At 36.2% G+C, this 26,854-nt stretch overlaps 2 protein-coding genes across 2 annotated transcripts in view; both read right to left on the bottom strand.

The window, feature by feature from the left end:
• The window catches only part of LOC148956746 (uncharacterized), an 85,153-nt gene extending 59,896 nt beyond the window's left edge, over positions 1-25,257 (bottom strand). Inside the window, exons 1-2 of the mRNA XM_089091880.1 lie at positions 25,148-25,257; positions 21,415-21,552 (exon numbers count right to left, since the gene is read on the bottom strand). The gene's annotated coding sequence lies outside the window, so the exon portion shown is untranslated. The remainder of the gene's footprint in view (positions 1-21,414; positions 21,553-25,147) is intronic.
• On the bottom strand, positions 10,698-16,402 carry LOC148956747 (uncharacterized). The gene is made up of 2 exons (XM_089091872.1): positions 16,082-16,402; positions 10,698-10,790 (listed from the first exon to the last, which is right to left on the bottom strand). Exons 1-2 carry the CDS (start codon positions 16,400-16,402, stop codon positions 10,698-10,700), a joined length of 414 nt encoding a protein of 137 aa, XP_088947998.1.
• Positions 25,258-26,854: the final 1,597 nt, after the last annotated feature.

Raw genomic sequence — 26,854 nt, 5'->3', positions numbered from 1 at the left:
CCCGTACATTACATATTGAGTTTGTATTTCTATCTCTCTAAGTTTCTGTTGCTATTCTTTGCACTAATTAGACGCATGGATGTAACAAAAAGAATTTGGTATAGATTATGGACCGATCAGGAGCGTATATAAAAATTTGTTTTTTGTTGGAATTCGTAAAATCTTCAACAAACTGACAAATTAAATAAATGCTTTAGGAAATTAAAAAATATTCTAAAAAATTTTAGATTTGGGGAACCTTGAGTCTTAAATTCCCCCATGGATATATTCTGCTCATGAGAAAGCATATTGATCTATAATGGAGAAGCTTTTGTATTTCATCCCATTATATTCTGGTCTTCAACGATGAATTCTCAATACTGCGTTTGATTTGTTCATCGAATTTGAACATCACTAGAATATCATTCTTTCAACATATTTAAGTAAGATTAGATGAAGAAAACGGAATAATCAAATGTCATCAAACTAAATAACTTAAAAAAAATTTTTATAAGTTGCCCCATCCTTTTTGGCACTAGAACCGATTTAAAATTTTAAGTTGTCAAGATTTAAAGTCTTGATACTAGAAGACTACTCCCCAATGACTACCGTAATCAACCTTCTCCATCTCTTTGCTCAAAAAAGTAGTTTGAAGATATGACGCTAAAGCTATCCATTTTCCCCCAAAACTTACATTTACACTGCGTTCCTCTCCAAAAATATTTTGAGCGGAATATCGCAGAATAAAATCTTAATTGGTTAGGGAGTGTATGTGGCTAGTAGCCGCAGTCGTACATGAATTTATTGCCGCATATAATACAGAAAATGGGGGTCTTTAGCTGCTATTGCAGACATTAAAGAAATAATGAAGTCTTTTGAAGGGAATGCAAATGTTATTTACTCGACAATTAACGTCAAAGCAGGAAACAGTACAGATTTTGTTTTGCCATGTGCAGTTATTTATTATTCTCTGGGAAAACTGCTTCCCTGAAGATGCAGTCCCTATAAGGAAATATTGGATATTTTGGATTGTATGTAAAATGTTTTGAAAGCATGCAATATAAAATTAGAAATAATAGAACATATGAGCATAAAGTCATATGGTATATTTGGCATATGTACGAGCGCCAAAACCCATTTCAGGCAATGAGCTCTGCAAAGGATTGTGGTTTTGTTTAGATTTATAGAGCTATTAATTTAGAGAAATTTTTCAACAAAACACGTTTATCAAAGTAAAGTAAAGAGCTCTACTAAACAAAAAATGAGCAGAAATCAAGTCAAATAATCCACCAAGCGTACAACTACCACAAATCACCATCAACGAATAAATGAAACCCAAAACGAACAGAAATTACAATAAATAACCGAGTTAAATTCAAAACGCGTAAAAATTAACATGAATAGGGTGGACAACTCCCATATCTTCTCAACGCCAATACATAATTTACAATTTGCTGAAAAAAAAAAAAAAAAAAACCGAATGGATGTGAAATTTCCGTTTAATATACGTATACTGATATTTATTCCTGAACACCGTAATAAGTTTGGCTTGCTATTTGTATATTCGAGAAATTTTCAACAATTTTTAATTCTGACGTTAATAGTATTGTTTAATTTAGTTCTATATCTCCTTAAGTTGACCTAAAAAATTAAACTTAGCACCATTCCCATAAAAGTTCTATCTATGCTTTTTGACATCCTGAATACACATACACTCTTTTGATTTATTTAAACTATAAGAGCAGAATTAGCAATAGTAGTAGCCCAAAATGTTTCAACTTAATACTCCCAGTAGTGCTCGAGCAGCGGAGGGTTTATATACCCAATATTCCTGTAGACATAGTTACTGAATCGGTCTACTATGCTGAACAAAATTGGTGTCATTAATTTCTATTGGATTTGCTTGGGAAATGAATGGGCATGGAAGGGGGCTCCTTGCCCTCCAATCTCTTTTGACTCTTAAAAAGGCACTAAAACTTTTAATTTCCAGTTGAATTAGCTCCTTTAAAAGTTGCAATGTTAATGCTAGCTATTATAGAGTGGCGCTGTATATGATGTTGCTCTTAGGCCTTTTTGAATGTATATAGTTTGGATATATATAGTTCTTTTTTATTTAATTTAACCTCCTCCTAAACGTTCCCTTAAATTTCACCTTAATAACCTTAGCGTTATTAGTCATATTAATTATACTGGTTGTAATAATAGTATGCACATAGTGCCTTCTGAATAGTTCATTTTCGCGACAACTTACCCTTAAGGGTCTAACTTAATAACGTAAGCCGTTCTTGAAATATTGCTTTATTACTTTTTTTTTAAATCTACATACTTTAAAATAAATTATGTCCACAAAGACAAAATGGTGCTAGATTTGGGAAATAGGATGAACCTGAAAGCTTACAGTATTGCCACAGACTGTACATGCACTATCGTTTTTTTTTCTCATATATTACAAAAGAAAAAGTGAATCAAACACAAGAAGAAATGAATCATAAGGAATTAAGGGTAAAAGAAGTAAGGCAACTCAATTAGAATAAATAGTAAATCGGCGTTTACGCTATTGAAACAGGACGAAAATAAAAAAAAATTCCATACACCCCAAAGAAAAAAAAATTCATTATATATGGATCTAAAAAAAGATGCATGATTTGAGCTCTTACGCTGACACCTTGTTTTTTTTGTTGTTTTTTTTCAATAGAACCGCGATGAAAATTAGCTATTTGATTCAAAGTTCAATTTTAAGTTGATGTTTCACAGTTATCCATTCCACGGACATGGATTTTGTCCGATCAAATCTTATAAATTTATTATTTATAAACCTAAAAGAATTTATATCTTAACTTATTTATTGACTTAATTAATTTTTTCATTGGAGCAAAATTAAAACTCAAAACGAACAGAAACTATTCTGTCTATGAAAGGGAATGGCCGATTACCCCTCCTCAAAACCTCGCTCTTTGCGCTAAAGTTTGAATTTTGTCCCAATTCCTTAAGAACCACTCCTGAAACACAAGGATTGTTTAACTAAAGCGACATTAGTGCAAAGAGCGAGGTATTGAGGAGGGGCAATCCCCTTCATATACATAATAAATTCTGTTCATTTTAAGTTCTAATTTTGCTCCTTACTTTCAGTAGAAAAACCTTTCATAGGCAGCGCGCTAGCGCTGCCTAAGTAAAGAACTATGTGGGCACCATGTGTTTATTTTTCTCCATACCTGGGCACTTTGTATCGAAGGAGATGTCGTAGAAACTTCAAAAAGGGCTCATTCAATTGAAAATTGCAGTGGCTAGTGCCCTTTTTAATAGTCGAAAGTGATTGGAGGGCAACTAGCCCCCCCCCCACGTCCATCATTCCCCCAAAAAGGTCCAATCAAAATTTTGAGATAGCTATTTTGTTCAGCGTAGTTGATTTTCATATAGAAAATATGTTTTTGAGGAGGGCACTCCTCCAGAACCCTCGGGGCAAGGGTTTTAAGTTACGCCCTAAGGGCATATAAGAACGATGTTGGCACAATGTACTATTTATTATTTTTTTTTTCCTTTAGAGCAGGGCACTTCATATGGAAGGGGTCTTCGTACAAACTTCAAAAGGGTCTCATTCGAATGGAAATTGAAAGTTCTAGGGCCGTTTTTAATAGTCGAAAGTGATTGGAGGGCAACTAGCCCCCCCCCCCCCGCCCATCATTCCCCCGAACACATCCAATAAAAATTTTGAGACAGCCATTTTGCTCAGCGTAGCGGATTTCCAGATAGAAAATATGTTTTTGAGGAGGGCACTCCCCCACAGCCCTCAGGGCAAGGGTTTTTAGTTATGCCCTGTGGCATATAAGGTTTTTATAGAAGGCGTTGTCGTAGAAACTTCAAAACGTGCTCCTTCGATTGGAAATTCGAAGGGCTTGTACCCTTTTTAATAGTCGAAAGTGATTGGAGGGCAACATCCCCCCCACGCCCATAATATCCCCAAACACATCCAATCAAAATTTTGAGATATCCATTTTATTCAGCGTAAATGATTTCCAGAGAGAAAATATGTTTTTGAGGAGGACACTCCCCCACAGCCCTCAGGGCAAGGATTTTAAGTTATTCCTTGGGGTATATAAGGTTTTTTAAAGAAGGCGTTGTCGTAGAAACTTCACAAAAAGCTCATTCGATTGGAAATTCAAAGGACTAGTGCCCTTTGGAGGGCAACTAGCCCCCCCAACCATCATTCCCCAAAACACATCCAATAAAAATTTTGAGATCGCCATTTTGTTCAGCGTAGTTGATTTCCAGAGAGAAAATATGTTTTTGAGGAGGATACTCCCAAACAGCCCTCAGGGCAAGGGTTTTAAGTTATGCCTTGGGGTATATAAGGTTTTTAAAGAAGGCGTTGTCGTAGAAACCTCACAAAAAGCTCATTCGATTAGAAATTCAAAGGGCTAGTGCCTTTTTCAATAGTCGAAAGTGATTGGAGGGCAACTAGCCACCCCGCCCCCCGCCCATCATTCCCCAAAACACATCCAATAAAAATTTTGAGATAGCAATTTTGTTCAGCGTAGTTGCTTTCCAGATAGAAAATATATTTTTAAGGAGGACACTCCCCCACAACCCTCAGGGTAAGGATTATAATTTATGCCCTGGGGTATATAGGTTTTTATTGAAATCTTTATCGTAGAAACTTGAAAAAGGGCTCATTCGATTTGAAATTCAAAGGGCTAGTACCCTTTTTAATAGTCGAAATTGATTTGAGGGCAACTAACCCCCCTCTCACCCCCACCTGTTCCCCAAAGACAGCCAATCAATATTTTTAGATAGCCATTTTATTCAACGTAGTTAAAAGTCTTGGAAATTTGGTCTTCAAGGATGACAACCCCTCCCCCAAAGCCCTCAAGGACAAGGGTTGTATGTCATGCCCTGGGGGCATATACAGTTTTTGTTGAAAGTGTTGTCGTAGAAACTTCAATAGGGCTCATTCAATTGGAAATTGAAAGGGCTAGTGCCTTTTTTAATAGCTGAAGTTGATTGGATAGCGACTAACGCCCCTCTCACGCCCACCATTTTCCAAAACACATCCAATCAAAATTTGTAGGTATCCATTTTGTTCAACGTAGTTGAACGTTCTGGAAATTAGGTCTTTTAAGATGATAACCCCCTCCAGAGCCCTCAGTGCAAGGGTTGTAAGTTATGCCCAGGGGGCATATAAGGTTTATATAGAAAGTTGTTGTATAAATCATAGGCAGCACGATCGCACTGCCTGATTAAAGAACAGGGATACTCGAGAACGAGACAAGAAACGGGGACTAATGAAAGAGGAGGACATTCCCCCACAACCCTCAGGGCAAGGTTTTTAAGTTATGCCCTGGGGGCATATAAGAACGATGTTGGCACAATGTATTATTTTTTTTTTTCCTTTAGAGCAGGGCACTTCGTATCGAGGAAGTTGTCGTAGAAACTTCGAAAAGCGCTCATTCAATTAGAAATTAGGATGGCTTGTCCATTTCTCGAAACACATCCAATCAAAATTTTGAGATTTTCGGCGTATTTGATTTCCAGATAGAAATTATGTTTTTGAGGACAGTCCCCCAGAGCCCTTACGGCTAGGGTTGTGAATTATGCCCCGGGAGTACATAAGGTTTTTTATTGAAAGTGTTGTAGCAGGAAATTCAAAAATGGCTCAGTCGATTAGAAATTCAACAGGTCATCTTTAATATTCGAAAGTGATTCGAGGGCAGCTAACCCACCTTTCACACCCACCGGTTCCCCAAACACATCTAATCAAAACTTTGAGATAGCCATTCTAACCAATGTAGTTTTAAGTTCTGGAAATCAGGTCTTTGAGGATGACAACCCCCCACAGCCCTTAGGGCAAGGGTTGTAAATTGTGCCCAGGGGTCATATAAGGTTTTTATATAGCGCGTTGTCGTAGAAACTTCAAAAGGGGTCATTCGATTGGAAATTGAAATAGCTAGCGCCCTTTTTAATAGTCAAAAGTGATTGGAAAGCAACTAACACCCCTTCCACGCCCACCATTTCTTCAAACACATCCAATACCGATTTTGAGATAGCCATTTTGTTCCACGCAGTTCAAAGTTCAGGAAATTATACGTTTGAGCATGACACTCCCCCCACAGTCTTCAGGGCAACGTTTTTAAACTATGCCCGGGGATCATATAAGGTTTTTATAGAAAGTTTTGTCGTAAAAAGTTGAAAAAGGGCTCATTCGATTGGAAATTTAAAGGGCTAGTGCCCTTTTAATAGTCAAAAGTGATTTGAAGGCAACTAACCCCCTCTCACGCCCATCTTTTCTACAAACACATCCAATCAATATTTTAGGTAGCCATTATATTCAACGTAGTTGAAAGTTTTGGAAATTAGGTATCTAAGGAGGACAACCCCTCTACCCCCTACAGGTTTCAGGGAAAGGGTTGTAAGTTGTTCACTGGTGGCGTATAAGGTTTTTATTTAAAGTGTAGATACTTCAAAAGGGCTCATTCAATTGGAAATTGAAAGGGCTAGTGCCATTTTTAATAGTTGAAAGTGATTGGAGAGCGACTAAAGCCCCTCTCATGCCCACTATTCCCAAACAAATCCAATCAAAATTTTGAGATATCTATTTTCTTCAACGTAGTTGAAAGTTCTTGAAATTAGGTCTTTTAGGATTATAGCCCCTCGAAGCCCTCAGTGCAAGGGTGGTAAGCTATGCCCTGGGGGCATATAAAGTTTGTATAGACAGTTGTTATAGAAATTTCAAAAGGGCCCATTTGATTGGAAATTGAAATTGCCCTTTTCAATAGTCGACGGTGAGTGGAGAGTTTTTAACCCCCGTTTTACGGCCACCATTTCCCCAAAAACATTCATTCAAAGTTTAGAGATAGTCATTACGTTCAACGTAGTTGAAAGTTCTGGAAATTATGTATTTAGGGAGATTAACCCCCCAGAGCCCCAAGGGCAAAGGTTTTAAGTTTTGCCATGGGGGCATATAAGGTTTTTATAGATATAGTTGTCGTAAAAGTTCAAAAGGGGCTCATTCAATTTGAAATTGAGAAGGCTAGTGCCCCTTGTAATATTCGAAAGTGATTGGAGGGTAACTAAGCCCCTCTCACGCCCACCGTTCCTCCAAACACATCCGATCAAAATTTTCAGATAGTCATTTTATTCAACGTAGTAGAAAGTTCTGGAAATTAGGTCTTTGAGAATGAAACCCTCCGAGCACTCAGGGCAAGGGTTGTAAGTTATGCCCTGGGGTACTTATAAGATTTTTATTGAAAGTTTTGTCGTAGAAACTTCAAAAGGGCTCATTTGATTGGAAATTGAAAGGGCTCGGGCCATTTTTAATAGTTGAAAGTGATTGGAGAGCGACTACAACCCCTCTCACGCCCACCATTTCCCTAAACACGTCTAATCAAAATTTTCAGATGGTCATGTTGTTTAACTTAGTTAAAAGTTCTTGAAATTAGGTCTTTGAGAATAACAACCACCCTAACAGACTTTAGGGTAAGGGATATAATTTATGCCCTGGGGGCATATAAGTTATTTATAGAAAGCGTTGTCGTTTCCAAAAGGGCTCATTCGATTGGAAATCGAAAGGCCTAGTGCCCTTTTTATTATTCGAAAGTGATTGGAAGGCTTGACATTTTTATAGTAAAGATCAAAGTGGGTATAATATATTTTTCGTTGTTGTTGTTGTTGTTTAGACCAGGGCACTTCGTATTAAAACAATTGACGAAGGAACTTCGAAAAGGGCACATTTGATTGAAAATAGAGGGCTAATGCCCTTTTTAATAGTCGAAAGTAATTTAAGGGCAACTGATCCCCCTTCCACTCCCACCCTCCCACGCCCATCCTCCCACGCCAACCCTCCCATTTCTGTTCTTAAAATTTAACCAAATCAAAATAGCCTAAGTGTATTTAAGCTATCAAAGAAAGTAAACAGATTTTTTGCGAATGGTATCAAGTTTTCCATTTCAGGTCAACTAGAGAAGGTATGAAACTAGATTAAACAGTACTATTTGTGTCCAGATTTTTAAAAGGGTGTATTTTGTTAAAAATTGCTGAAAATTTTTCTCCAGCATATAAATAGCAGACTAAACTATAAAGTTTTAAAAAAAGAAAAGATTTAAAGTATCATTTTTTTTTCCCTGAAAAGACTACGTCAATATAAAACGAACAGAAATTAACTTAAAAAACTTTTTCACAAAATAAGTTTTTCAAAAAAAGTAAAGAACTCCATTAAACAAAAATGAGCAAAAATAAAATCAAATAATCTACCATGCGTGAACGTACCACAAATCAGCATCGATAAATAAATGAAACCCAAAACGAACAGAAATTACAATAATTAACCGAGTCAAACTCAAAACGAGCAGAAATTAACATAAGTTGGGTGCAAAACCCCTATGCCTTCCCAAGCCCAGAACAAAATTTGCACTTTACTGAAAAAATACAAATGAAAGTGCATTGTCAGTTCAATTTACATATACTGATATTTAGTAATCAAAATCTTAATATTATTTGATTTATTAAAGTTATAAAAGTAAAAACCTTTATATTTTTTCAGTAAAGTGAAGATATAATTCTTTATAATATTTTTCAGCTTACAGATAGAAGATATAAGAGTAGGTAAAGCATTAACGTGTTCTGACGATTTGATGACTTGGAATGTTATGAATATGACGTTTTAAGATCGGACGTTCAAGCCTTACGATTTGAGCGTTGATTTGTATGTTTTCAATGATTTCAATGCAGCATGAAATCTATGACTAAATAAAAGAATATGTTAAGAGACTATAGCCTTTCTTTTGCCATTAATAATTTCTATACACTAAGTTTGAATTTCACTCCTTACTTAAGCCAAAAAATCTTTTTTATATATTTAATATGTAAAAAAAATTAAGGCTATGCTATGGAGCATAAAGTGTTTCTTCTAGTTTTACACAAACCACCCAACCATAACTACTACTGCCAGCAACTCAGCTCAGCACCAAGAAATCTGGAGCTAGTACATCCTACTCAGCCCCACTTTGCGCCAAGTTTACTCTTTGCTCCCTCCCATAAAGGACTTATTTCCTTTAATACCCTTCCTATAAGCTCATCAAATCCAGTTTGATGATCAATAATATTTATAGCCGATAACAATTTTTTTTATCTTAATAGACACAATAAACACTCATATGTTCTCCAAACATCATTAGCGCGACAAAATATATTTGAAATATTTTAATTTTCCATTGGCTCAGCAGCAAAGTCTTTTATTGTTTGGAATAGCTATCTGATCAAGCACGTATAAGTGTATGTTCCTAGTTTTGCTTCTGAAGTCTTTATTTGATTGAACCCAAGAGCTTTGGATGGATTTCCTAATGACAGTCTTTTCTACTTGTTGATTAAGTACCCTTGGATAGCCTCTTAAGTTCGAGATGACAGTTTTTTTCTTTTTGTTGTAGAACGAACCATTTGACGAAAACCTCACAAGAAATGTTCATAAATTGATTTCTCTAAGCGGGATTTCACGTAGATACACAAAATAAGGGAAATTTAAAGATTTTACAGCATATATCATTCGACCATAAACGGCCATGACTGGCTTAGTGGGAACATTAGTACATTGAGAGCTTTTTCTGTTGAAATTGACCATGAAACGGTAAAAAATTAACAGTGCGCCGTTAGTTTTTCCTTATTGTTAGCAACAACAGATAGTAATACAACCGGATAATGGTAATAATAAAGATATAAAGAAAGAGATTGAGTGAGAGAGATAGAGAGAGAGAGAGAGAGAGAGAGAGAGAGAGAGAGAGAGAGAGAGGGAGAGAGAGAGATTTATTATAACAGCAAAAACACATAAATAGATTAACAACAAGAGAAAAAAAACAAATACTATATCAATTAACAACTTTGTTCCTAGAGACCTCGATGAGGTCTGTGTCAGGGAAAATTCTCATTATAATATTATTTTATTATTTTTAAATTTGGTTAACTTTTTCTAACTTTGATTAATATTATTTAACCATTTAAATACACATATAAAACACTCCTTTACATTTTGGTCATCTATATTATATAACTGAAGGGTAACACCTATGCCTATACATACTAAAGCAAAGTCCTTTAACTTGAAACACAAACTCAGATAATTTCTTAATATGTTTAATACCTTTGGGCACATATTACCAACATTTAGGTCCAACATGTTTAAAAGAAAAGATGGATCGCATCGACGGAGCAAAAAGTGTTCGGACATTCTGAGCTTTTCTAGTTGCATTGTTATGGACCTGGTTTCCTAGCTGAAACATAATATTAAAGCAAGGTCCTAGATTGCTATTCATAATCTGATACATTAATTTTACATTACTGGAAAAGAATCAACCAAACGCTGGTACGACTGCAATTTTTCATAGATTTCACTGACTGAAACACGGCTGCGGACACGACTTAAAATACGAATAGCTAAATAATATTAATAATACGCATAGCCGTAAACCAACGACGTTTCTTATTTTCTTGCTTTGGCTTGAGCGCATGGTTGCCATACTTAGTAAAATTTAACTAAATTCAGTAAAAACTAACCCGAGTTAGCAATGCTGGTAATCGAGGTCAAATTTAGTAATTTTTGAAATTTTTTTTAAGTTTAGTAGTTTTTTTAGTAAATTTACAAGAAATAAGAAAAAAATATGTTAAATTATTTTTGTGTCAAGTTTTACTCTGTTGAATAAACTTTGAACATTTTTCTCTGTCTGAATTGATATTTTTTATTCTATGGCTTCAGTTCCTGTACTGCCCACCTCTTCATCGCCTTCAGTATATTGCGTGAAGCTTTGAAAACTGGAAGCGCAAACTTTTACCTGAAAGTGTGAAAGACTTTATTAGAAACCTAATCAACTATATTGGTGTTAGTCCAAAACAGGTCAAGGAGTATGAACAGTTTCAAGAGATTACGAATTGCCAAATATAGGCTTCTGTCCATCAGTGCAACACAATGGTTGTCTCTTGAAGCAGCGGTTGGCAGAACTTTAGAACAGTGGAGTGCCTTGGTTCTGTTCCTGGGTAATCAATCTAACAACCCTGACAGCGATAGGGCTAGTCGGGAGAAGACAAGGCCGATTTATCGTTTCAAGAAGGATCCTTTCTGCTAAGTATATCTGTATTTTCTGTCTTTCACGCTGAATAGGATCAATGTGCTCAATCTGGAGTTTCAGAGCAGAGCAATCGGCGTTCACAATATTCTGAGTAGCACCAGAGCTAGATTTACCTCGCTATTGAAGTGCTTTGTGAAGCCCAGTGTGATAAAAAGGGCTACACAAAAGAAAGTTTTGAAACTATCCCTGGAGGATCAGACACTCCAGAGTGTATTTCTTCCTCTGAGCGAATTGAACCTCGGGCCAAACACCGGGTTTCATTTTTACAGTCGGAAGTTAACACCAAAAATTCTAGCAATCATGCGAATTTTCTGCTGAAGCTTGGAGAATTGCGAAGAAACTGCAGGTCATATTATCTAGAGCTCTGCAGGCAGATCGTCAAGAGGTTTGCCAGTGACGATGGGACTCTCAAGAATCTCGAGCGTATCAATCCTGCCGTTGCTCTGAGTGATTCAGTCATAACACTCGTACCATTCATGGTTCGATTTCCATATTTGTTGGGGAATGCTGACAGGGACATAGAGGAAAAAAAGACATCTTTGATGTGCAGTGGTCGGAATTAGAGTCTAGGAAAGTCTTTGTGAAAAAAAGATTAATGACATAATTGAACCTTATATGTTCTTGAAAAATTTGCGTTCGATGAAAGATGGTAGGAGGGAACCGATGTTTGATGATCTTTGCGAATTTATGTTGCAGCTGTGCTGTCTTTCCAATTAGTCTGCTGAGTCAGAACGGCAGTTCTCAGTTTTGTCAAACATGAAGCCAAAGAAGTGGAATAGGCTAAAGACGGAAACTGTTGCTGCGATGATGCACCCGGAACAAATGATCTGCAGAGAAAACAAAAATGGGGGAGTAGTGACTTGGTCCATTTCGCCGCAGTTAATGTCAACAGTCTCAAGGTGGAGACCAAGAGAACCTTCTTAACTGTTCAGAAGAAGGCTATAGATTTTGTGGACACTGAGGAAAACTTCAAATTGTTTTTTTCCTCTGATCGTTTATTGGAGCACTTAAAAAGCTAACAACCTTGTTGAAATACCGAATGTGGATGAAGGTTCGTCTAGGCATACAACTGGATGTAAAAGTGTCGACCACTTTTCTATTCGAGGGTGGTTTGGTTACCAGAAAATAGTTCCCACATTTTCTGCAATACCCCTATTTTGTATTGCGTGTCTGGATGCGCCTTTGTCATACCATTTGGGGAGGTTTGAATTTTTGTCGTCTTCATGGAAACTACCAAAAATGGTTGTCTTACTTCCTTTTATTTATTTTTTTTTTGTCCTGTATTCGAAGATTTTCACATGTTTGTTAAGGTTAATTTGTGATTAGTTCTAACAATTGATCTTGAGAAGATAATCCTTTTAATAAATAAAGTTCCTGTAAGGATGGCAATATCTAGGTAGAAAAAAAAATTGTTTTATGTGGAAGTTCATCATCAAAAAGAAGTGTTCGGCTCAAAACAATACTAGAATCATCCGAAGTTTTGTCTTCAGACAAAACTGCCAATGGCACCAAAGACAAAAGGCACCAAAAACTACCAATAGCAGTAAACTGCAATCTATTCAGACAGTAAATTACTGTGTTTTTACTATACGGAGCTGAACAAAGCAACAGAATGATCGATGCATTCGAGGTTCTTGAGTGCTTCTTCGGTGCCAAGACAGCATCCCGTAAGGAGATGGCAAGAAAAAGCCGTCAAGTACAGACAACAAGGCTCACTAGGCGGGGTGTCACTCGTAATCCGTTTTCAGTAGAATGTTTTTATCCCAGTAAGATACTGTAGGAGTGATGAGAAAACTGTCGCCCTTTTGAATTCACTTCTTGCAAACACAAACGGACAACTGTTGTCCGACTCGGTCAAGTCTGCGAGAAGTGACTTAAACAATCAGGACAGTAGTTTACTGACCGGTGAAACTTCACAGCAGGTTGTTGTTTTCTCTTTTTCCGACTGTCGTGACCGACCCTCATGGAACGAAATAGTCTAGTAACAGATTTATGAAGGAGTCATAAAAAAGAGACATAAAAATATCGCTTCTGTACTGCGCATGCCCACTCCTACCTTCAACCAGTCATAAGTAGCTCCACACTTTTTAGGAAAAAGAAATATTCCGCTTCCCGTAACTCCAACGAATCGATTTTGTCAGCCTATGCAACGACATCTTTAGTTTTATTAAAAGAAAAAAAACCGAGTGACAAGCGACAGCAGTAGGTTTACTTGAAGGAAAACGAAAGAAAACAGAAAAAGACAGAGAAAAACGGAAAAGAGAAAAAAATAAAAAATATTTGAAAATCCTATTGATTATCCTCCTATAGTAAAAATCGAGGCTTGAAGGTGCAAATTTTTTTTGGAGCATTTAGTAAAAACAGATGCGATTTCGTAAATTTTTCCTCTCAGATTTAGTACACTTTTCCAGGCCAGGGTTGCAACACTGCTTGAGCGCAACCAAAGTTTATGCAAAAAAAGCCAAACCAGTATTAGACTGCATTTCACACATGGTAGACTCTTCATTACCCGGATCTGAACTGAAACTAAAAATCTGGCCATGAGTTAAAATTAAACCTGAAATTAGATTTGGTCAAGATTGAAAGGTCGATATAGGGTTGATTGAAGCAAATGCCAATCGATTGACGAAGAGACTTTTGATCAAAATGACTGACCGTCTCGGGCCTCCTTTACAAAGTAGGTGGCTATCTGTGCGCAGGTAAGGGGAAATTTCATGTGCAATATTAATCAGCAGTCTAAATGGACACAAGTCACGTTTCTAAGAAAAGCCTTGCTCTCCACTATGAGAATTTCTGTGAGCCAATTCTGTGAGGAATTTCTCAACCAAATGTTTTGTTGCTCTTGAGCAACAGTTATCAGCAGAGTGACCAGTGCTCCAAGAAAAAAACCCTAGGTGAATCGTCAAAAAATCATCAAAATTATCAAAGCTAAATGTCCCCATTCGACTTTCACGGTATGTCCTTCTTTTGTTTCTTTCCTTTAAATTAACGACTAATCTGGACTGTTTAGTCATTTTTACTAAGTGTGGTCTGGTTTTGATTTCGGCGTTTACTTTGTGGTATCTATAAAGATTTAAAGGCATTTGAAATGTCATACCATTTGAAAAAAATAGAGAAGTTACATTAATGATTATGAAATGCAGATCTACTCAATAAGCAAATAACACTACCTACAAAAGGATTGTAGCAACAAAAATTGTTTACTAAATTTTCCTTTTAGTTGAATTTTTTGACCTTTCCTTTTTCTCTTAATGACACATGATGCATTGAAATATCTCCAAAGATTCCTAATTTTTTGAAAATATTTATCCTTCCATAAAGTTTGGGAATCCCAACTCTTACTTCGATTTCATACAGTAGTCTACAAACAAAATTGTTAGATCAGGTCAGACGTGGACTTGTCATAAATTTGAGACGAAGCCCTCCCCCTAAATCTCATGCATAAATTACATGGTACGCCACCTTGCCGAATAATTGGTTCTGAGAACTATTGCTGTGCATATCATTAGCAATTTCAAACAAAATTACAAGGTAAACTTGAGTAAATAGAAAAAGTAAAAAATAATGTATGATATTACTACAAGATACTGGCAGCTCAGATTTCAACCGATATTCTCCTTTAATCTACTCTGTACAAGAAACCTTATAACTGGAAGTGGTCCCTATGACATTGAACTCTGTCCTTTAGATGTGATCAATTATACCGAAATTCAATACGACAGCTTTTCGATGTTCAAAAACAATGTCATTAAAAAACAAATTTAATTAATAATTTTAAATAACTACTTCATGGTGGTACTTTCGTCGATGGAACAAGAAGGCCAAATTACGTGCACCTACTCTTCATTCTCTTCTGCGGCTCAAATTTTCAGCCTTTTTACGATCTAGGTCGAGATGAAATGGCTTTCACGCTTATGTACATGATTTTCTATGCTTTTATACTACACTAAGCACAGGCCTTCACTCTTAAACAAGTCCTTTCACAATTGGCTAAGATAAAAATCCATAAAAAATAACAGTCATAGTCTAAAATGATCATTATAGACATATGCAAACTGTTCAAAAATTGAAAACGTTGAATAGAGAATTGACCTCTGATCAAGCGTGAAAGGCTTTCTATGTAAAGTTTAAAAGTTTGCTTCATTTTTTTTTTTTACTTGCTCATACAGAAATACTATTTCGTTGTTGTTGACTTTGTTGTTGACCATGTTGACTTTGCAATTACGTGAACTCGAGTCTACTTTGCACTGCCGACGTTACGGACAAAATTTGCTCTTTAGGATTATAAAACCAAACGTAAAATCTTAATTTATGCTAGGGCAAGAAGGCTGGCGGGCAAGGTTTTAATAAAAAAAATTTTAAATTAGAAAAGTATTGTGTATTTCTATTGTTACGAAATTTTGCAGTTTATTTGCTAATCTAATATGAGACGGTAAGGGGGTTGGGTGGGGAGAAAATTCCCATTTTATTCCCAGCTGTTTTGCAAATGTCCACTGATGTAGGCTAAATTAGCTCTTCTTCTTGAATAATCGCTCTTCAAAAGTTAAACAACAGGATAAAGGGTAAAACTCTAAGAGTAGTAAGGATAATACTAGGGACAGTATTAAAAACGAACAAAAATTAAATAAAAAACTTTTTTTTTCAAATGAAAGTAAAAAGTGCGCGTTAATGCTTAAAATAAATCAAAGTTATTTCAGATATAAAGATCGTCAGACTCCTCAACCTTCTGCTCTTTAAGGTAAAGTTTGTATTTTGATCTTTAAGGTCTTAAGAAGTATCATAATGGGACCTCTAAATACTCAAACACAAGAGCAATCAGAATGGGATAAAATTCTTCTACCAGAATGTCCTAAGAACAAAAGAGCTATTTATGCTTGTTTTTCTTTGACTTACTTGACTTAACGCTCTTGCTCAGCAGGGTCGCCAGCGTAGAGGGAACTGGTTGACAGTGCTGTCAGTCTTCTCCAAGTAGCCCTGTCCAGGGCAAAGGATGGGACCTCATTTGGGTCGATTTTGTGTTTGAAGAGGCGTTGATTTATAACATCAGCCCATCTGGTGCGCGGCTGCCCTTTAGGACGTTTCCAGACAATCGAGGGATTGAAGTCCGATATGATCCTTGCAGGGGTAGTTGGCGGGAGGCGCAGTAAGTGGCCGTACCAGCTTCGACGATGAGCTTTTACTTGGGTGGAGAGGTTCACTAACTTGAAGGTCCTCAGGATCTCCGTATTCCGGATCTTGTCATACCATTTGAAGCCTTCAGCTCGACGCAGGTGTCTGGCTTGAATGGTATCGACCTTTCTTAGCTGTGCCTGGGTCATCGGCCATGTCTCAGAAGAATACAGTATGATGCTTGAGACTGTGGCGTTGTGATATGGGCTTTTGTAAGGCGACTAATTTACGGTTTATGGAAGAATGCTCTCAGGAGCCGTCCGAAAATAGAGTTTGCCTTTGCAGATCTGGCTGAGATTTCGGTGTCAAGTGTGCCATTTGGTGATATAATTGATCCGAGATAATTGCCTTACCACGTCAACAGCTTGCCAGTTGATCACAACAGTTAAGGGTGATGCCGATACGGTTTTTTTTATGGGCATGATCGTCGATTTTTTCCAGTTAATTCGCAGCCCAACTCCGGAGGCAGTGGAGGAGAACGTCTCGAGTGCAGACTTAAGTTGGTCGAGATTTTTGCTAAGGTCGGCTACATCGTCGGCAAAATCAACATCAAACAACGTCATCCTCACATAACTTATGCCAATAGAGTGGATACGATGTGTCTTGTTCAACATGCGGTCGATGATGCAGTTAAACAGCTCAGGTGCAGCAGCGCATCAAATGCTTGCTTGCTTTAAAAAATAAAAGTCTAGGTTCAAATATTTTACATGGCCATCAGATATGATGCCTTTCATTACCTATTAATTACATTTGTCGCACTAGTAAATGCTCATAGTAAGACAATATAGAAATTTAGTGTAAAAAGCACGAATTGAGGAGGCAGGCAGTCCTGTTTCTGTAATAAGCAATGTAATTTCTATTTTGTTTTAGGTACTAATGTCGCTCTATTCTTAATTAAAAAAAACTTTTTAAAATAATATCTGTAAAGAGCAGACAAAACTTCTATAGCAAACGTGAAAACCAAATAGCCTAAAAGTTCCCTTTGCCTGCTTATGAGATACATTAGTCATGATTAAGAAAAGTCTCAGAACGGGGGAGCTTTCCCCTTGACATCATTTCTCCAAACGAGAATAACAACAATCAATTTACTTTTGTAAAGGGATGGACAGACATGTCGGCGTTCACAACTTCAGGCAACAAACTTAACTTCATTATCCAGGAGCTTATACCTTTAACAATATAAGTAAAACCCTTAGAAATTGGTTTATAAGAACAATTTATTAAAATCATGACAAGGTTATCAAGTTTTCAGTTATTTAATATTTTATGTAGGTAATTCTTAAGAAAAACTGACATTGTTTGTTTTCAAAAACGAACGTACCTCAAGATGCTTTACGAGAAGCTAGACAACTATTTGGGCTCTTGGGGTACATTTTGAGGTTTTTCGAATGTTTTTAAGAATAAAATTCCACAGCTGAATTAGTTCAGCGAGAAACAATTTATTTATGATTAAAAACGAAACATCATGTTTGCTCGGGTGGGTCAGAGTTAATCTTTTTGAGACAAATTCACTATTTTTCAGTTTTTTTTCTTCTGACCAGCTAAAGTAGAGCAGAAAGTAGAATTGAAAACTTTTCCCTATTATGGATGTATGCATTAAATATTTATGTATTGTTCAAATACATAAATTTGAACATGTGATGTGAATCTTTTTTGTTCATGTATTTTTTTGTTTGTCGTTAAGGTCTCACGTATTATTTTTTTATTTTTCCAATGTGTAAATTTGTTCTAGAAAACGCCTCCGTGTTTTTTTCTCGAAAATCGGCAGCCTGAGATTTTTTGGCCTGAAAAAATTATGTAAATGGGTCCCACATTTGAAAATAATCATCGAGAGCCTTAATTTTAGAAATAAGAATCACACGAGTAACGTGACATTTATATACATTTAAAGACAATAAGTTAGATCACTTTCTCCCCCTCCCGGAATGGCCGTATTAACACAAGCTAAGAAATGGCATGGAACAAGGAACAGTAAAAATCACATTGAATTGCAAAGAAAAACGTTGCACAACGAAATCTTCAGTTAGAAGCAAGTCAAATTTACAATAGTATGAAGGAATGTGTTAGTTTAGCGCACTTGGGTTGTTAGACCAAGCAAAATTGCAATGGAACGAAGAAATATGTTATTTTAGAAAGTATTAATCTATGATTGATAAAGAGGAAGGAGGAATTAAAACATAGTATCTATGCCACGTGCAAATTTAAATAACATGAAAAATGACTCTGAACAGGAAAATTGCTGGTTGTTACTGAATTATATGACAACGCAACTGAACCAAAAATATGTCGACTGGGGAGCTGAGAAATTTTTTCTGGTATCGATGTCGTCATTCAAAATTATATGTTAGTTTGAATGAATCTGAACAGCTAAATTTAAAGGCATGGGAAAAAGTTGGTGGTATTGATGCAGGAAAACGAAGCACAAACGAGACCTTGGCTACAAGATATGCGACAACCATTATCACAAAAAATATATCGGATTATAACGGTATCTGCGGTTGGAGGAGAAACAATAGGGAGAATCATATAGAGCCCGAGAATGATACAATTCCTATAAACATGATGATTCTTTGATGTATTAACAGGAAAGAGGAATTGAATTCACGCAAGAATTTCGTAGATTATGCTAATAAAGATTAGAGAATCAAATATATACAATCTTGCCACGTGATATTATACATAAATTTTTTACTCCGTATATACCATAAGCTAGTCAAAAAAACCATAGAACCAAAAATTAACAAACGTGCCATTAAAGAAACCTAATACTGAGAAATCGTGCGAAAAAAAAATTAAAATCTGCTAAGACTTTGGGGCAAAATTTAAAAAAGACAAAATCACGTAAACAAAAATAAAAAAAGTCAAAAACTTTGGTAAGAAATTGGAAAAAGATGAAAACATGTGAACAAAAATTTAAAAATCGGGACAAAATTTTGAAGAACAAGGAATTACGTGAACGAAAAATGAAAACGTGCAGATTTCCTCAACAAAAAATGAAATGGTGAAGCTCACTAAGAAAAACAATGAGTTTTTCTCCTTAGAAGTAGTTTGATGCAGGCCTCAAAATCGAGAAGTAAGATGGTTTGATGCAGGCCTTAAAATCGAGAAGTAAGATGGTTTGATTCAGGCCTCAAAATCGAGGAGTAAGATGGTTTGATGCAGGCCTCAAAATTGAGAAGTAAGATGGTTTGATGCAGGCCTCGAAATCGAGAAGTAAGATGGTTTGATTCAGGCCTCCAAATCGAGAAGTAAGATGGTTTGATGTAGGCCTCAAAATCGAGAAGTAAGATGGTTTGATTCAGGCCTCAAAATCGAGAAGTAAGATGGTTTGATTCAGGCCTCAAAATCGGCTACACAGTTCTTTTTCCTAAAAATGTCATCCTGACATTTTTGGCCACAAAAAAAATCTAAATAGATCACAACTTTAAGGAAGAGTTACCTGTATTGAATCGAGGTATATTTTGGGTTTCGTTTTTCAATTTTTTTTCCAACGGATTCACAGATTCTCATGTTTTAACTTTTTAAAATCTTTAATGTAAAGATTTCAAAGATTTTTCATTTTTAGGTCTCTTAATTTCGCTATACTTGGTTACTCTAACCAAGTATTATAGTTTTGTAGCTTTCTAGCTATGCCAAAATATGTATATTTATTTTCCCGTTGTCAAGTTTTCTGTATTGACTCGAGAAGGTTGAAATTCATCATAATGAGTTTTTGGATGTGTGTGATGATTTTTGCTCGTGTTTCACATAAGAAAACAAAATGCGTAACCTTAACACAAAAAAAGTAGCAAACGAAAAATAAATGAATAAAATCAATTTTTTAAAAGTCAAAAATGATAAAAAATAGGTAACTATACCCTTTTCATCTTCGTATGGTTTTTTATGTTGGTGACCAGCTAGGCACCCTTGGTTAGGGGAGAGGGGTTTTACCCCATCATACATTACAAAAATTTTATCGACAGTACTGAATATTGCTGTTTTTTCACTGCTTTTCCTGTATATGGTTTAAGCTTTACCAATCAAATCATGCTTACTGTTGTCTTTATAAATTAATGTCAAAAATGGTATCTCTAAATTTCTCAACAGTTATTTTTTTGTTTACTTAAATGTGTGCTGACACCCTTGGCCATGTGTATTTCTTTTAACTACAAAATCAAAAACAATAAGGAATTCAGCCCAAATTAGTCGAAACTCAGTGAAAATAAAATCAACATTTAAAACAATCGCGATAACCCTACAAAAATAATTATAAAGATGATTTAAAGAACGGGCAAGTTTAATTTGTCGACACCAAGATGTCAACGCAGTTAGTGTGTAAGGTTTATTTTAAAGATTTTATGGAAAAATTTCTATAAAATTGAGATCCGTTCCTGCGAGCCATTGATCATCAGAAAATAGTCCAAGTTTTATGAAACTTTATTTAGTAAAAATATTTAGGGATGCCAAAGATTTCTCAATTAATTTGCCATTTTACAGGAAACAGCTTACTCCCTGCCACCCTATATAATTCCTTTTGTACATTTTTTCCAAGAGTATCCAATATGACGGGTTAAAAATTTCCCAGAAAATGATTAAAATTAGCTACACTGTTTTTATCTTAATAATAATTTTATTTTTATTGAACAAAAAAATACACCAGCAACCGAAAGCCAACTTGTTTAGGCAAAAAGCCGCTTCGAAACAAACCCTAACATTAAGGCCTCTTTCAACCAACATAAAAAACATGGGCAAAAATAACCAAACAAAATAGCTTGGCTCAACAACATTAAACTTAATTTGAAACTTCAATCTCCCATCGCAACCTGATAAAAAAACTTTACAGTCACTGTTCCCTCACTACTACCCTCAATGAAAAAAAAAAAAATAAAATAAAATAAAAAATTACTCAAGAAAAAATAAGTAACACAATGAAGTAACAGAATCCTTAAGACACAGAGATTGTAACAAATGTGCCGTTACTCGAACACAGCTACTAAACGAAAATATAAGCCTTAGTCCAAAATGAGCCTGGTTTGAATTAACATTCTCGAAGTTCCAGATTTTGAATTATAACACGTCATTAGTTTTCATTCACTATTCTAATAGGAGTAAACTATAATGGGAATATATAAAATTTAATGATACTAATACTTGTGCTTCTTCTTGAAAAAAATGTACCTACCTTTAGTTTTCTGTATCCATAGATATAGAAAGCACAGGTTAGAATGAAGCACTGCAAATAAGAAGGGGTATCTCGTCTTGTTTCCTTTGGACAGGAAAGAAATCTACTGAGCACAAGCAGATTTTCCGGCAATAGAAACTATAAATTAAAGGAGATTTATCTTTAAATCAACAAATATTTAACGAGAAGAAAAACTCGACCAGGATTATATACCGTTTCTTTTTTATATTCTTCAAAAATATGTATTAGTAATAAGCCATATTAAACTTAAGATGAGTGGAAATAAAGTCTATATAATTCAAACTTAAAACAACCAGAAATTAATACTAAAATAAATGAAACTCAACACGAAAAGAAATTAGATGAATAATCATTTCAAATGTAAAGATAACAAATACTGATTTAGATGAATAAATAGAGCCTCAAACGAATAGAAATTAAAATATATATTTAGTCAAATTTAAAATGAGAAAACATTACTACAAAAAGGATTTTGGCTATCCTCTCTCCCCCATCCGTCAACATTCAAAGACCATTGCACCATTTGCGTTCTATTGAAAACTGAACTTATCAGAGGCAACGCTATAGCGTTGCCTATAGTAAAGGCCATAAGGCTCCAAAGTTTTATTATTTATTTTTTTCCCAGGGGCACTTTTTATGGAAAGGTTGGTCGATTGAAAATTCGAAGTTCTAGGGCACTTTTTAAAAGTCTAAAGTGATCAAAGGGCAAGTAGCTCCCCCCCCCCCTCAAGCCGCTTTTTCTCAAACGCATCTGATAAAAATTTGAGATAGCCCGTTTCTTAAAATAAGTTCAAGATCAGATAACAAATCTTCGAGGTCCACGCGACCCCCCCCCGCAGACCCAGGGGGCAGGCACTATAAGTTATGTTCTGGGGGCATGTTTGGTTCTTATGGAAGGAATACTCGTTTAAACATCAGAAGGGGCTCATTTGATTGGAAATTGACAGTTGCAGTTCAATGTTAAAGAGTCAAAAGATATATGAGGCCAGCTAGCCCCCCCCCACGCCCTATTTGCCCAAACGCATCCGATAAAAATTATGAGATAACCATTTTATCAAAAATAGTTCAAATGTCAGATAACAAAAACTCTAGGGTTGATACAAACTCTCAGAGCCCGGGGGCAGGTGATGTAAGTTAGTCCCGGGGGCGTATGCGATTATTATGGAAGGGGTGGTCACATATACTTCAGAAGGGGCTCATTTGATTGGAAATTGACAGTTCTAGTTCAATTCTAAGAGTCAAAAGTGATTGGAGGGCATCTTCCCCACCCCCATCCAACTCTCTTTTCCCTAAATGCCTCCGATCCAAATTTTGAGATAGCCATTTAGTTCAAAATAGTCAAACGACCAGATAACAAAAACTTCAGGGTTATAATAACTCCCCAGAGCCCGGAGAAAGGGTTGTAACTTATGCCCCAGGGGCATATAAGGATTTTATGGAAGAGGTGGTAGTGTAAGCTTTGCAGCGGACTCAAATGATAAGAAAATGAAAGTTCTAAATCCCTTTTTAAGAGTCAAAAGCGATCGGATGGCAAATAGCCCTTCCTCCTCATACATTTTTCCCCAAAATGCATCTGAAAAAAATTGAGATGGTCATTGTGTTCAAAATAGACTAAAGATCATATAACAAAACTCTGGGATTTATACAACCCCCCATAACCCGGGGGTAAGTGTTTTACATTATGGCCCGGGGGCAAATAAAGTTTTTATGGAAAGGGTGGGCTTATAAACTCAATCAATTACAAAATGAAATTTCTTGTTCCCTTTTTAAGAGTCAAAGAGACTGGTTGGCAACTAGCCCCCTTCCTACCCCAAATCCCTCTGATCTAGGTTTTTAGATAGCCATTTTGTTAAAATAAGTTCAAAAATCAGATAACAAAACTTCAGGGGCAGCGGAACCCCCAAGAGCCCAGATGCAAGTGTTTTAAGTTTTGCCCTGGTGGCATATAAGTTTTTTATGCAATGGTTTTTAAAATAGTTCAAAGATCAGATAAGATCGACTCCCACCCCAGCTCAAAACTTATTAGTGACATTTTATTCCAAAACTTATGGAAGCTACCCCCTATCCCTCCATAGCCATATCCTCGTTCCCCTTCCAAAATACTTATCAATGATGAATCAAGGGAGCCGACCCTTAGTCATCCCTCCATAGCCCATCCCTCCCCCACCCCAAATCATAAATAAATAAACTTATTAGTGACATTTTATTCGAAAAATATTGGAGCCGACCCCCTGGCCCTCCTTCCATGGCCCAGCCCCCCCCCCCTGCAAATAATATTATTGATTCATTATTCCAGCGATCATGAGAGCTGACCCCCTGGTCCTATCTCTATGTCCAGAACCCCCTCCCAGAACATCTTTTCAACGATATTTATTCCAAAAATCATGGAAGCTGAACCCTGGCCTGCCCTCCATGGCCGTACCCTCCCCCCCCCAAAGAAAAAATTTATTGGCGGTTTTTTATTCCAAAATTATGGAAAATTACCTCTTTCCCTCCATGGCCTGATTCCCCTCCCCCCGCCCCCTCCCCCAAAAAAAAAATTATTCAAAAAAATATGGGAGCTGAACCCTGGCCCTCCATGGCCCGATCCCTCTCCCTCTTGAATACACTTACCAATGATAAACTATGGAAGTTAGCTCCTGGTCTTCCCTTCATGGCCTGACCCCCTCCCCCCTAAGAAAAACAGCTTATCAACGATACTGCATGTTAAAGATTAATCATAGGTTGTAGCCAGGTCGTCTCTTACTATTCCAATTAAGAAAAAGTCAAATACTTTTTCCTGTTGGACAATGTCTTATCACACAAGGAACTGATCAGACCTGACCGAGAACAGACCAGATCAGATCGATAACAGATCAGATCAGACCAAGAATTACTTCCATAAAGGAGCGATATAGTTCATCATATTGGATGAATTTTTTTAAATTAACACAACCACACAAAAACCACAAACAATTATTAACGGTATTTTACTCAAGAAATCGGGGTTTTGGTCCCTAGTGAATTTTTTTAAATTAACACAACCACAAAAAAACCACAAACAATTATTAACGGTATTTTACTCCAGAAATCGTTTTGGCCCCTAGTCCTCCTTACCTGGCCCGACCCCCCCCCCCCCAAAAAAAAAAACATTAAAATTTGTATACTAAAAATCATGGAAACTGACCCCCGGTCTCCATGGCCCGACCCCTCCCACTCCCGATAAAATATTAACCATGTTCTACTCCAAAAATCATGGTAACTAACCCCTGGCCCTCGCTTTATGGCCCAACCCCAACCTCCCCCCCCCCCAAAAAAACACTTATGAAAGATATTTCATTCCAAAAATCTCAGAAGCTGACCCTTGGTCCTACCTCCATCTCCAAAACCCTCCCCCCAAACAAAATAAATAACTTATTAACGATATTTTATTTAAATAATCATGGGACTTGACCCCTGGGCCTCCATTCATGGCCCTACCCCTCATCTACACTTCCTGCTGCAGTATTTATTTTACCCTTGATTTACACAAAAAAAAACGCGATATGCAAAGTTTGTGAATTGCATCAGGTAAAAACTTTAACTGATATTATGGTCGAACACAGTTGTATCTTCCATAACTATTGCTGTTGCTTTAGAAATAATATAAAACAACAATATACATGATAGTTTCTACAAAGTAACAACAATCGATTCTGTTGGTAACTTAATTGTTATGACAAGTGAATATTACCTTTGTGTGAACATCTGTATCCGCTTAGAGTAAATGAGCATTTTCTTAGATGAGGATCAGCAGAAAAAGGAATAGAAAGAGTTTTTTTTTGTGAAGAGCTAGAGCTTTACCGTGTTCTGTTGACTATGAGGAACAAAATTCTTTATAGCAAAAAGTAGAACGGTTCTTCTTTAAGGACTGGGAAAGATTATATTATTCACTTTAAAAGGAATGACCCGTCTATTGGCCTCTTGTTTTTTCACATTTTTACTCCTTTTTTAGCTTTTATTATAAGCCATTTTTCTGTACTTGTTCTTGTGCATGCTTTTTAATAATTTGAACAGGTATTTGCATTCATCATCTTAATGCTAGCTTTTTGCCATTTAATTGAATTAACTCTATTCCATTCTATTCTAAAAATCTTGAAGCACACTTCTGAAAGTAGAGTCCATTAAAGAATAGAGTATGGTAAAATATAAAACAGTTCGGGTAACGAACTGAAAGTAATGAGCAACTTGGCCCCATTGTAATAGAAACTGTAAAAACTGGAATTTTGGTAACATTAGATCCATAAAAAGGATTGTTTTTATACTGACTCCATATATATACAATTCATTAAGTATAATATTACTCATCAAAAGTTACGAACCTGAAAAAATTAGCCTGATTTAAAAAAAAAAAAGATCTCTTCCAAAAAGGGGTCAAGCAATCTTAATGAAAACAATACCAGTAGTTTAAGCATTTTAAAGAACTCTACTGTGGAGGTTTCAAGCTCTTATCTAGAAATGTGAAATTTAATCTTGCCACTTGAAGAAGAAAGACCTAGTATGCGTTTTTATTTATTTTCCAGGGGTGATCATATTGAACCAATGGTAAACGAACATCAGGGGAAGTCTCATTCAATCGGAAATTGAAAGTTCTTGTGGCTTCTTCAAGTGACAAGAAATAGTGAATGGCAACTAGTCCCCTCCACTCCTTTTTCCCAAAAAACATTTTATTGAAATTCTGAGATAGCTATTTGATTCAGCATAGTTGAAAGGTTCAATAAATGTACTATTGGGGATTACGTGACCCCCTTATAGTCCCTGGAAAACGGGCTGTAAACTACTAATTTGACTATTGTCTACGTATAGTGTTTTTATTTGAATATAGGGAATATTTTGGGGTAGGTGGAAATTTACCACGGGGAAAAGTTTTCATGAAGAGGGATGTTTCTGCTTTTATTATAGGCCATTTTATATAAGGGGAAGAAAAAGGTATTCCCTGACATGATTGAAAAATACGTAGTAACTAAACATAGAAAAACAGGCTTTTTCAAACAGTTCGTGGTAACGAACTGTAAGTAAGGAGCGACTCGGCTCAATAGTAACCAAAACTCTAAAAACGGAATTTTGATACCGATAGATCCATCAAAAGAATCGGATTCTTTATGTTGATTTCAAATACATAAGTTCCGTCAAGTTTAGGCTTACTAATCAAAAGTTACTCATCAAAAGTTAAGCACCTGAGAAAATTTGCCTTATTCTCGAAAAAAGGGGGAAACATAGAACTCTAATGGAAATCACACCATCAGATTCAGCATATCAGAGAACACCACTAGAGAGGTTTCAAGCTCCTATATGCAAAAATGTGGAATTTTGTATTTTTTGCCAGAAGAACGATCTCGGACTTGTGTTCTTTTGGTTTTTTTTTCAGGGGTGCTTGTATTGATCCAGTAGTCCTAGAATA

The sequence above is a fragment of the Artemia sp. Qi Xiang Cuo genome, chromosome 1, assembly GCF_049724085.1.
Source record: "Artemia sp. Qi Xiang Cuo chromosome 1, ASM4972408v1, whole genome shotgun sequence".
Classification (NCBI taxonomy): domain Eukaryota; kingdom Metazoa; phylum Arthropoda; class Branchiopoda; order Anostraca; family Artemiidae; genus Artemia; species Artemia sp. Qi Xiang Cuo.
The sequence above is the reverse complement of the archived record's forward strand: the minus strand, read 5'-3'. Positions and strand labels throughout refer to the sequence as shown.

Excerpts from the sequence above, each read along its gene's own strand:
- LOC148956747 (XM_089091872.1), bottom strand. The coding sequence starts at position 16,402 with ATGACCCAGGCACAGCTAAGAAAGGTCGATACCATTCAAGCCAGACAC. Across the intron at positions 10,791-16,081 it reads ACAAAATCGACCCAAATGAG|GTAAAAGTTTGCGCTTCCAG; the intron begins GTCCCATCCTTT and ends TCACACTTTCAG.